General features: G+C 51.2%; 1 protein-coding gene and 1 long non-coding RNA gene across 2 annotated transcripts in view; one reads left to right on the forward strand and one right to left on the reverse strand.

The window, feature by feature from the left end:
- Window positions 1-19: 19 nt before the first annotated feature.
- Window positions 20-5,944, reverse strand: SPINK4 (serine peptidase inhibitor Kazal type 4). The gene is given in 3 exon segments (XM_004275081.3): window positions 20-319; window positions 1,152-1,210; window positions 5,884-5,944. Coding segments are annotated over 3 exon segments (237 nt in total). The 3' UTR covers window positions 20-202.
- Window positions 3,419-12,399, forward strand: part of LOC125964728 (uncharacterized) — a 29,331-nt gene continuing 20,350 nt past the window's right edge. Inside the window, exons 1-2 of the long non-coding RNA XR_007477970.1 lie at window positions 3,419-6,911; window positions 8,346-8,429. This is a non-coding gene — a long non-coding RNA (uncharacterized LOC125964728). The remainder of the gene's footprint in view (window positions 6,912-8,345; window positions 8,430-12,399) is intronic.

Consider the following 12,399-nt stretch of genomic DNA (forward strand, 5'->3'; position numbering starts at 1 on the left):
CAGTGGGACTTTCTGCTTGGAACCATGTGCCTTCTTTTGATTTATACTTGCACTCACTCTGTTACGGGCAAATGTTGGAGGACTCTTCCCAGGCCAAGTGTGAGTGAAGGAAGAAGCAGGTCAAGACCTGCTCCTTTCAGACTCATATGTACCACAGATGGGGCCCACCCAAGCCAACCCAGGGGAAGGTGGGGGGGTGGACTTACATGCGAGCCAAGCAGAGCTTGCATTCACTGTCATACGTGACCCCGTCAGTGCCACAAACTGGGTCATATATCTAGGGGCAGACTGGAGATTCTGCCATGTGCTCACAGATGGGCTGTGGAAGAGAGGAAGGGGGAGGCGCTCAGGGATTCGGAGGCAGAGAGGAGGGAACTGGGGGCTCTGCTTGCAGCCAGGCGGGGATCTCCACGGAGGAGCCAGATTCAAGAAGGCCCCAGTGTGGGTCCAAAGAGCATGAAACCAACCACTCAGGGCCCTTTGGCACGTTTGCTTATGTGTGTGTACACGACCGTGGACCGTGGGTGTGTACGTAAGTGTGTACCTATATCTGCTGAGCCCAAGTATGCGGGCATCCAGGTGAGTGCCTGTCTTTATGGGCTCACACACTCCTCACGGGGTCTAATAGAACCCTGCTGCTGGTCCTATTGAGGACCCCGGGAGACGGAACCACCCATCATTCCTAGGAGGCCCCGCCTCCCTGGGGGCTCCTGAACTCACCCTGGCCCGCATGACCTATCAGGCCCCTAGTATGAGAAGGCTGGAGAAATGGGACTTAATTGAAGCTCAGTCTGAAAGGGTTTCAAGCCAGCCCTGAGGTCAGGGTCAGAATTGGGTCAGGACTAGGATTGGGGTCTGGGGTAGGGATATGGTGAGGGGGGCAGTGCCCTGCAGCAGTGAAGGCCCCAGGCCTGAGAGACCTGAGCTCTGCACTGATTAGCCGTGAATCTTTGGCAAAGCGGGTGGGCCTGCTCAGCCTGGAAGGGCTAACCTGGGGAGCATGCATGCTCAGGAGGCCACCCTGGCCACTGCGGAGCCATTGAAGTTGTATGAGCAGGAGTGTAAAGAAGAAGAAGCCCGGTTTCCCAGCATGGATGAGAGGGCTCCCCTCTGCAGAAGGAAGGCCAGATCAGCAGCCCTGAGGCCAGAACTGCAAGCAGCTGCCTTAGCATTCTTGAGAAAATGAACTTTGCTGCCGACACTGGCACTTCTGAAAGGCCAAGAAGCAAGAATTAGGTGATACTGGCTCTAGGCCCCAGGTCCAGGGGCCTGAGGACAGCTTCTTTGGGGCATCTGTCCAGCCACCACCCCATCTGGAATTCCTCAAGGAAAGGTAGTGAGTCACCAGAGAGGGGCTCCCAGAAAGCTCATGTGACCTTGTATTATAAGAACTGAGACAGAAAGTCTAGAATTAGGGAGATCAAAGTCCAGCCTGTTCGTTATTAGTTAGATCCCACTGGGATTGTTATATTCCATATAATAGCAATGAAAATAATTCAGTTACCGTGTACCAGGCCATGACAACACATGATCTTGACTGCTATTCACAGCTTTCTCAAGCCTGTGTAACAGGCAGGAGAGGAAGCAGTGGTCTGCGATCCCCAGAGGCACTCATTTCCTCAGCTGCCAGGAGTATTGGCTGCTCACGGCAGAGTCCTTTCTTGGGAATTACCCTCAGAGAATGGAGTTGCCTTGCCCAAGGTGGCATTCCCTACCCAGAAACAGCTCGCATCCAATGTCAGCGTGATGTGGGTACAACGGTCTGAACTACTCCTCTCTACTCAGAATGATGCTAATGGGCCATCCCAGCTCTACTACATCACAGTCAACATCCCTCATCCCTCATAGGTGTTACCCCGTGAGCACTCCCCAGAGTCTGCTTCCCGGGAAACTTGACCAACTTATGAAAGAGGCTCACAGGTAAAGCAACACAGTTTGTTAAGGGCAGAGCTTGGATTTGCACATGGATCGGTCACTCCACACACGCAGTCATGCCCCATGGCCCCTTGAGTTCTGGACGAACTTCTTACAGGACATGAGCAAATTGTGATGTGACTGGCTAGTGTGACAGGTGGATGAGGGAATGGGATCTGTATTTAAGACCACAGGTGTAAGAAAAGGTATCCATGTAAGTTGAAGAAGGGCAGGCTGCTTCCTGAAGTCTCTGAAGGGCTGTCATGGGGCCATGGGAGAGATGAGCTATTCTCAGCCTCACAGGGCAGAGCTCATCTGCGTGAGGAGGCTGCAAAGAAGCAGGTGTGGGTTCCAGAATTTTCTCTCAGTGGGAGCTATGCCTTAATGAAGGAGGCTGTCTCCAGAAGTGGAGAGCTCTCTATCCCTAGAGGTGGGCGAGGCGCTGTGGTTTTAGCTTTTCCTGGAGGTGCTATTACAAGAGATTTCCAAGGCAGAGAGGAAGAAGGGAACCAAAACTGACCTCTGATGCACTGTTGAAGTGTCAACATGCAAATCTACCCTTGTCACCACACTGCTCAAAACCCTTCCATGTCATAATCACCCAAACTGGAAATTATCCAAATGTCCATCAACAGGCGAATGGATAAACTGTGATACACAGTACAGTACAATACAACTCAACAATGAAAAGCCAATAGGGCTTCCCTGGTGGTGCAGTGGTTAAGAATCAGCCTGCCAGTGAAGGGGACACAGGTTCGAGCCCTGGTCCGGGAAGATCCCACATGCCACGGAGCATCTAAGCCCGTGCGCCACAACTACTGAGCCTGTGCTCTAGGGCCTGCGAGCCACAACTACTGAAGCCCGCATGCCTAGAGCCCGTGCTTCACAACAAGAGAAGGCACCACAGTGAGAAGCCCGCGCACTGCAACAAAGAGTAGCCCCCGCTCGCTGCAACTAGAGAAAGCCCGCGTGCAGCAACAAAGACCCAACGAAGCCATAAATTAATTAATTAATTAATAAACCCCAACAATCCAATAACTGATAACATGCAACACCATGGCTGAATCTCAAAAACACGCCTAAGAAGCCAGACACAAAAGACTCCACACTATGGTTTCATCTGTGTGACATTCTAGAGCAGGCAAACTAATGTATGGTGGAAAAAAGTCAGAGCTGTGGTTACCTCTGGGGCAGGGGTGGGGTAGGGGCAGGGATTGACTGACATGAAGGAAATTTCTGGAATGATGGAACTGTTCTGTATCTTGGTAAGGGTCTGGGTTACACAGGTATATGCCTCATCAAAACTCATTGAATAGAGGCTTCCCTGGTGGCGCAGTGGTTGAGAGTCCGCCTGCCAATGCAGGGGACACGGGTTTGTGCCCCGCTCCGGGAAGATCCCACATGCCGCGGAGCGGCTGGGCCCGTGAGCCATGGCCGCTGAGGCTGTGCGTCCGGAGCCTGCGCTCCGCAAAAGGGGGGGGCCACAGCGGTGAGAGGCCCGCGTACTGCAAAAAAAAAAAAAAAAAACACCTCATTGAATAGGATTCATTGAGTGATAAGACTTGTACCCTTTCATGGTGCATAATTGTTAGCGGGGGAGAAAAAGCATTAAAAAAATAATAATAAAGCCCTTCCAAGGCTCCCGATTGTGACCACTAAGCCTCTTCATCTTATGTTTAGGGCACCGCGTGAGCTGACCCCAAACTTCCCCTGGGCTCACTTCCTCGTACACCTCCCCATGCCCTTATGCCCCCGCCATTCCTCTCTGCTCACTCTTCTGGAACAAGCTCTGTGTTGGCTTATGCTGGTCCCTCTGCCTGAAATGTCCCTATTCTCCTTCTCCTCCTATTGAGTCAGACCCTCCTTTCAAGACACAGACCACCTCCCAGTGAAGTATTCCCTGATATCCCCCAGGGCTTCCTGAGCAGGCCTGGACTTAGGCTTCTGTTTTAGTCCGTCTGGGCTGCTATAACAAAAATAGCATAACCTGGGTGGCTTATCAACAAACGTTTATTACTCATACTTTTGGAGACTGGAAGTCTAAGGTCATGGTGCCGGCAAACTTGGTGTCTGGCAAGAACCCTCTTCCTGGTTAGTAGTCGGTGCCTTCTCACTGTGTCCTCACGTGGTGAAGGGGTGAAGGAGCTCTCTGGGGCCTCGTTTATAAGGGCACCAATCCCATTCATGTGGTCTCTGGCTTCATGACCTAATCACCCCCCAAAGGTCCCACCACCCAATACTATCACCTTGGGAGTTAGAATCTCAACATATGAATTTGGGGGGGCCACAAGCAGCTAGACCCTAGTAGCTTCTTTCACACCACCATGTGCTCACCCACTCACCGGGTCACTCTTGCCGGGCCTGAGTGCCTTGGGGTTCCTTTGTCTCTGCCTCCAAGTGGCAATGCCCTTCACACAGTGAGTGTCCAGGATTTGACCACTAATGTGCATTGTGGGGGAGAAGTTCAGAACTTCTCTGGTGTCAGAGTTTCTTCCTGGATGATGTGGGAAGTTGCATTTACCCCCAGACTGCCCTTGACCTTGGCCCAGTGTGCCCCTTCCTCACACAGCCCAGGCAGGAATCTGCAATGGGCAAAAGGACTCTCTTTAGGGCAGCCTCTTCAGTGTTCCCAACAAGAGAGCTGCTGATGGAATGGATGCCAGGCTGGGAGTAAGCAGGCTGTGCCAGGCCAGAGTCTGCAGACCCATTCTCTATTGTGTCAGCTCCTAGTCTATGTCCCCAGCTGGGGAAATGGGTTTGAGACTGGCCATGAGGCCAATGTCCCTGGGGTCCTGCTGGGCTTTGCTCTGTAACATCATGACTTTGTCCAGGTGTGTCCTAAATAGTCTCCCTGCTTCCCCTTTTAGTCTGTTCTCAACTTAGCAACCAGAGCAAACCTTTTAACACATAACTCTGCTCATTACACTTCAGTGTCTCCCATTTCACTCAAAGGAAAAGCCATGCCCTCACATTGACCTCCAATGCCTTACCCAATATAGTTCCCAGTTGCCTGTATCATCTCTTCTCCTATCTCTCTGCACCCTGCCCCTCACTCTCTTCTAGCCCCGCTGGCCTCCTTGCCGTACCTCAAACGTTCCAGACATGCTCCTACCTCAGGGCCTTTGCACTGCCTGTTCCCTCTGCCTGGAACCCACTTCTCTCAGATACCCCCATGGCTCACTCCTCTGCCTCCTTCAAGCTTTGCTCAAACATCAGCCTCTCAGAGAGAACTCCTCCTATTTAACATTGCAACCCCTCTCAATCCCCATCACCCTGCCCGGTATTTTTTTCCTTAGGCTTTATCACCTTCTAACATACATTGCACCTGTCTTGTTTATTGTTGGTTCCCCTCCCTCAAACCCCACTGGATTTAAAGACCTATCAGGACAGTTCTTTTTCTGGTGTGCTCACTGATAAGTTCTAAGGGCTCAGAACAATGCCTGATACCCAGCAGGTGCGAGACTGCAGAGGTGCCCTAGGCCCTGAGCAGGCCCCACTCCTGCGGGCATGTGTGTAGCCCAGGGCGAGGGCTCCCTTGTGCTCACAAGGCTGCTCTCAGCCCCACAACCACAGCCTGTCAGAGCAGATGGGAGCTCAGAGGACCCAGGCCAAGCTTTCTTCAGCACCCACCACCCTACAGCCACCAGACTTGCCTATCTCCCCAGAGATAAGACTTCTCTCTTCTGCCTCCCCGATCTCTAGCCCAGTAGTTGCTCAGTGCAGCTTTGAACTAGAACAACCTCCTACTTTATAGCTGGAGAAACAGAGTCCCCAAGAGGGGAGGGGACTTTTGCAATTCTGGGACAGGGTTAGGATTTGAACCCAGGTTTCTTTTCTCCTAGCCCAGTGTGCAGAAAGAAGGTATATGCAGAAAACCAAGGCCTTAGAGGGTGCTCCAGGCCCTGCCTCTGCTCCACGCAAGCTCACCTACCAACACCAAGCCAGAGAATCCAGGCTCTGCCTACTCACCCCTGCCCACAAGGAAGAGGGCAGCCAAGGCCAGGGTGACCACCCACAGGCGAACAGCCATGCTGATCCTGGGCTGACGTGGCCTGAGTGAGCTGGGGCCTGGGCCAGGGACGATAGAGGCCCGTTTATAGTGCTGATCCCCACCCTTATCTTACCTGAGGCCAGATGGAGAGGCCGGAGGTGTCACCTATCTGCACCTTGGCATCTAGAAAGGGTTTGTTCTCTGCAGAGACGCTGAGCTTGTGGTGGCCTGGGGCGGGGGCTGGGGCTATGGCCAGCAGATTTTGGAAGTGAGAAAAAGTTTGGACAACTTGCAAAGCTGACTCCAGACTGAGGGCTGAAGCAAGAGGCAGAGGGAAACAAGTAGAAAGAGGAAGACAGGGGCTTCCCTGGTGGCGCAGTGGTTAAGAATCCGCCTGCCAATGCAGGGAACATGGGTTTGAGCCCTGGTCGGGGAAGATCCCATGTGCCACGGAGCAACTAAGCCCGTGCGCCACAACTACTGAGCCTACGCTCTAGAGACCACGTGCCACAACTACTGAAGCCTGCGCTCCTAGAGCCCGTGCTCCGCAACCAGAGAAGCCACTGCAATGAGATGCCTGCGCACTGCAACAAAGAGTAGCCCCCGCTCACCGCAACTAGAGAGAAAGCCTGTGCACAGCAACGAAGACCCAACACAGGCAAAAATAAATAAATAAAATAAATAAATTTATTTAAAAAAAAGAGGAAAACAAAGAGAGACTAATTCAGAGAGACTGAGACAGAGATATCAAAAAGAAAACAAAAAAGCAGCAATTGGAAGGTGGTCAGAGGCAGAGAAAAGGGGCTGGAGTCATGGGTTCCTTTGGCCAGTGCTGACACTAACCAACTTCGTGAGCTCAGAAAAGCTGCTTTTGTTAAACTGGACCTCAGTTTACCCACCATAAAATGGGGAAGATAATTCTGGCTCTGTCTCCCTCCTAGGGCTGCTGTGAAGACGAGAGGTGGTGATAGCAGATGGGAAAACACTTTGCAGAGTATGAAATAAGGTATAAATAGAAATTATTCTTTTCATTTATTTTTATTTCTTTTTTTGCACCATGAAGAGGGTGCAACTGACAGAGGAAAAAAAAGTAAAATAAAACATATTGTAAGGAAGATGCCCTCATGCTTTGCATGTAGTCTATGTTCTTTTACATTTAAATGGGTTAAATACAGATAAGATTCTGTTCAGGAAAAATCAATATCTAGGGGACTTCCTTGGTGGCGCAGTGTTTTAGAATCCGCCTGCCAATGTAGGGGACACGGGTTCGAGCCCTGGTGCGGGAAGATCCCACATGCCGCAGAGCAGCTAAGCCCGTGAGCCACAACTACTGAAGCCTGCATGCCTAGAGCCCGTGCTCCACAAGAGAAGCCCCCGCTCGCCTCAACTAGAGAAAAGCCCGCGCACAGCAACGAAGACCCAACACACCCAAAATTAATTAATTAATTTTAAAATAAGAATTTAAAAAAGAAAAATCAGTATCTAAAACTTCCCCTTACTTATACAGGTATATGACTAAGATATTTGGTTATCTGTTTTCAAAGAATTTTTTTTTAATTAATTTATTTATTTTTGGCTGCATTTGCTGCGCACAGGCCCTCTCCAGCTGCGGCAGGCGGGAGCCACTCTTCGCTGCCGTGCGCGGGCCTCTCACTGAGGCGGCCTCTCCCATTGCGGAGCACGGGCTCCAGGCGCGCAGGCCTCAGGAGTCGTGGCCCGCGGGCCCAGGAGCTGTGGCTCATGGGCTCCAGAGCGCAAGCCCAGCAGTTGTAGCGCATGGGCCCAGCCGCTCTGCCGCACGTGAGATCCTCCCGGACCAGGGCCGGAACCCCTGTGTCCTGCATTGGCAGGCTGATTCCCAACCACTGCACCACCAGGGAAGCCTCAAAGAATTTCAGATTATAAAGAGAATAACAAAATTTTATTTAGCCATGCATTCCTCTAATTCGTTTAGATCCGTGATTTTCAGCTCCATCTGCAGATAAATTTCCCTGGGGAGAACTTTAAACTACAGATGCTGAGTCCTACTCTGAAATATTTGAATCAGTGTTTTTTTTAAAAAAAAAACCTTTTTACTTTGAATGATTTCAAGCCTACGAATAGGTTGTAAAAATAGTTAAATGAATTAATGGGAAGGATTCTTGTTCAAGAATAGCCCCTTTGGGGGCCACAGGCAGCCAGACAATCACCCTCACAGGCTGATAGAAGCCTGGGATCTACAGCCAAGCCCACCTGAGGTCCATAACTCAGCGTTGAGATCCTCCTGCCCCTTCTCAGGAATGCCTCTGAGGTGGAAGGACAGGTGGCAGATGTCCTTCCATTGCCCAGCTGGGCAGAGCAAATATTTAACCATGATTTCCTGCCCTAAGGTAAGAACGCCATCTCATAAAGGAAGGGGAATTTTAAAGGTCATCTAGGTTCTCTCTCCTCTTCCACTCAGACCTTCCTACAGCAGCCCCACCAAGAAGTCATTCATCCTCCAGTGATGGGGAGAAGTTTCATTGTTGGATGGGTTTTTCTTAAGGTTTGATTTCTTTTAATATTTTTAGTGAGGTATAGATGATGTAGAATGTTATATAAGTTTCAGGTGTACGACATAGTGATTCACAATTTTTAAAGTCTATACTCCACTTATAATTATTATAAAATGTTGGCTATATTCTCTGTGCTGTACAATATATCCCTGTAGCTTATTTATTTTATCCACAGTAGTTTGTACCTCTTAATCCCCTACCTGTATCATGCCACTCCCTTCCCTCTCCCCACTGGTAACCACTAGTTTGTTCTCTATATCTGTGAGTCAGTTTCTGTTTTGTTATGTTCATTAGTTTGTTTTATTTTTTAGATTGCACATATAAGTGATATCACACAGTATTTGTCTTCATTGTTGGATGGTTTTGAACGGAGCCCTTCCTCACACAAGAGATCTGCTTCCCTGTCTAGCTTCCTGTACCTGCATGAACCCCAGATGAGCACCTCCAGGCTGAGCAGGTCCAGCCCCTTGCCTGCCCCCACACTTGCTTTTGTTTTTTTTGGCTGCACGGCATGCGGGATCCTAGTTCCCCAACCAGGATCGAACGAGTGTCCCCTGCAGTGGAAGTGTGGAGTCTCAACCACTGGACCACAAGGGAAGTCCCCCCACCCTTGCATATGATGAAGCTCCTGGGTCTCTCAGCATTTCTCACCTGGTCCCCAGGTCTGTCTGCCAGTGTCCCAGGTTAGAGTGAGAAGGGGACAGAATGGAGCAAAGGAACTTGTCACCTCCCTTGTTTTGGACCTTAGACCTCTATGATTGTGGCAGGAATGGCTGCTAATGGTTTTAGCTGTTCAAGGGAACAGAAAGCTTGAATTCTGCATCCTCCAAAGTCCAGAGTAAAATCAAGGGCAGCCTGTGGGCTGCCAAGCCCACCTACCATTCCCCGCTGCCCAAGGTCTCTTTCCTCAGACAAACACCTCCTAGATTCACTCACAGTAACAAACTTCCTAATCTGTCCTCCCACCAAAGTGTGAGCCTGACTCTTATATCCAACTGCTATTGGACAACATCCCTGTGGATGTTAATGTATCCAAATAAACCTCATTCATTAATTTGAAATTCACCCATTCATTCAACAAGAGTTTAATGAGCAACTAGGTGCCCAGCTCCATGCTGAGTGTTTGGATACAGCAGGGAATAAGTCAGACACAGTTCCTGCCCTCAAGGAGCTTGTGGTTAAGTGAGTGATTGGTACTAAATGAGCAGCGGAACTGCATCATCACTGTTGGGATAAGTCCCATGAATGAGACACGCTCAGTCCTTTAGGAGGATCCAAGACTGACCTGTCCATCTGGGAAATCAGAGAAGGCCACAGGGTGAGTGGGCGGGGCAGGCTGTAGCAGAGTGGAGCAGTGTTGCAGGCAGAGGGAACAGAATGTATAAAAGCCCTGAGGCAGGAAGAAGCTTGGCACATCCAGGGAACAGAGAAGCCAGTGTAGCCAAGGTGACGTCAGTGAATAGAGAGGGGCATGAGATAAGCCTGGAATGGTCAGGGGGGCCAAATCACTGGCCCCCACCTTCCAGCTGTGGAATCTGAGAGCCAAGCCTGCGGCCTTCTTTGCTTTTCCACTGAGTGTATAGGTTCTGCTTCCTCAATAGCTCTTGACGCCGTCCCTCTCCACCCAATACCATACCCTGGGCCTGGCCACCCTCATCTCTGACCTAGACTATCTTTGGCTACCTCAATAGTCTCCTAGCTCATATCCCTGCCTCCTCACCTGCCACTCCAAACCACTGCACACAGCGGCCAGGACGAGCTTCCTAACATGCAAATTGGACCAAGTCACCCCTGCCCAAAGTGCTGTAATGCTGCCCCCTGCCAGCAGGACAAAGCCCAGCCTCCTCAGCTTGTTGTTCAAGGCCCTTCAGCCTCTGATTCCAACCTACATTTTCAGCCTCATCTTTGCCTAGCCCCACTCTGGACCTACACTTCTTCAGTTCTACTGAACCCTTTGCATGATTTATTCTCTCTGCCGGCAATGCCGGGTCTCCCATCTCTATCCCCCTCAGCCCCATCTTATAAAAACCAGCTCAAATATCCCTCTCTTTTGAAACCTTTCCTATTGCCCTCCACCAGCCTGGGCAAGGTCACTGCTGTCCTCCTGAATGCCCCCCTCCCACTGCTCCTCCTTCCTCCATCAGTCTTTGCCCTGTGCTCTCGTGGCATTTGCTTGTCCACCTTGCTCATAAAGCTCTCTGGGTGCCCAGTCCTGGGCCTGGCACACAGTAGGTGCCCAGTAAATACTGAGTAACAGTTCCAAGAGGGGGCAGAAGACAGTGGGTCCAAGGACAGAGATGGTCCCAGCTTTGGAAAAGAGGGAGCAGTGGAGTGAAGGCAATTGCTATCCCCACTGGTCCCTCCATGCTCCTGGGAGGTCGTGAGAACCCTAGAGAGCCCGCTGACACATGCCAGACCCCAGGTGGCACAGCCTGGGTCAGAGTGCCTGGTGCGTCTCTGGCAAAGGGGCTGTCTCCCTCCAGCCTGAGCCAACCCCTCCCTCACTACCTTCCTGCTCTAGCTTCTCCGGGATGCAGAGAGGTACAAGGAGAGAGTTCTGGACCTTGAACTCTCTCCTTGTACCTCTCTGCATCCCAGAGATCTGAGTTTGTTCATTCCTTCAACAAATACGTATTAAGTGCCTACTATATTTCATGCACTATTCTAGTCACCAGGAATTCAGCTGTGAATAAGGTAGAGAAAGTCCCTGCCTTCCATGTGCTTATATTCTAGTGGAGTGACAGACAACAAAGAAATACAAAATGAGCACATGATATGTTATACAGAAGAGAAATTATGGTGTAAGGGGAGAATGTGACAGAAGGGGAGGAGGCTGCTTTTAGATGATGACATGTGAGCAAGAAGGAAATGTTCCTGCAGAGATCTGGGGAAGGAGCCTGCCAAGCGAAGGAATGGTGAGTGCAAAGGCCCTGGGACAGGAGCGAGCTTGGCATGCTCAGGCAGTAAGCATCAAGGAGTCCATTGTGGCTGGAGTGGAGTGACCAAAGAAGTGAGTGCCAGGAGGGGAGGGCCAGCTTGTACTTAGGTCTCAGCACAGCCACCAACTTGTTGGATGAACTTGGGTGCCTCCCTTCCTCTCTTTGGGCCTGTGCATGTGTTCCCATCTGAGAAATGGGCCCGCTGATATGTACCACCACCAGCCTGACTCCCAGGGCAGCTGTGAGGGCCCTGATGAGGAGAGTATGAGGGGAGATGTGTGCAGCCACTGTGATGCCAAGGAAGTGCCTTGAGTGGGGATTCCTAGGAGCAGAGCCGAGGCCAAGCCCTAAAAGCCCTGGGCACCTACACAAGTGCTGGGATCAACACAGTAAGGACAGAATTGCGCTCAGGCAAGGAAGCCGGTGATTCCTCCATCTCCTGCTCCAGGTCAGAGTGAAGGCCTGGGACATGCACACTGGCTGAGCTGACGCATCCCAGCCTCACCCAGCAGACTTCACCCCGACTACTGAGACTTGCACTGGCGCCCAGCTTTTCTAGGAATACAGCCCCTCCTTGATGACGGCAACCCAGGATCCGTTAGGTCTGAGTCATGAGCCCTGCTGATGGGTGGTGGGTACAGAGGCCTTGTTTGGCTTAAGGTGAATAAACCGAACTCAGTCAGGTCTTGGGCCTGCCAGAGGGCATGGCCAATACAGCCAGCTTGTCCCTGGACCGTCTTACCTGGCCCCTTAGCCAACATCCTGCTCCACCCTTCCACCAGCCTCAAGTGCCCCTCCCAGCCCATCTACCTGTTGTGAGCAGCAGGAATGGGTGTGGGCACCTACTCCAGGGAGGCCTGGTCTGGACACAGCCAGCTCCACAACCTGTCTTATCCTGGCCTCCTCAGCCACCCAACATGTCCCAGGTCTGACCACTTCCCATTCCACCTGGTCCAAAGCTGCAGGACCCCACACGATGGCAGTGGGAGGAAAGGACACCCTTCTACTCCTTTAAGAGGAG

This window comes from Orcinus orca, chromosome 6 (genome assembly GCF_937001465.1).
Source record: "Orcinus orca chromosome 6, mOrcOrc1.1, whole genome shotgun sequence".
Taxonomy (NCBI): Eukaryota; Metazoa; Chordata; class Mammalia; order Artiodactyla; family Delphinidae; genus Orcinus; species Orcinus orca.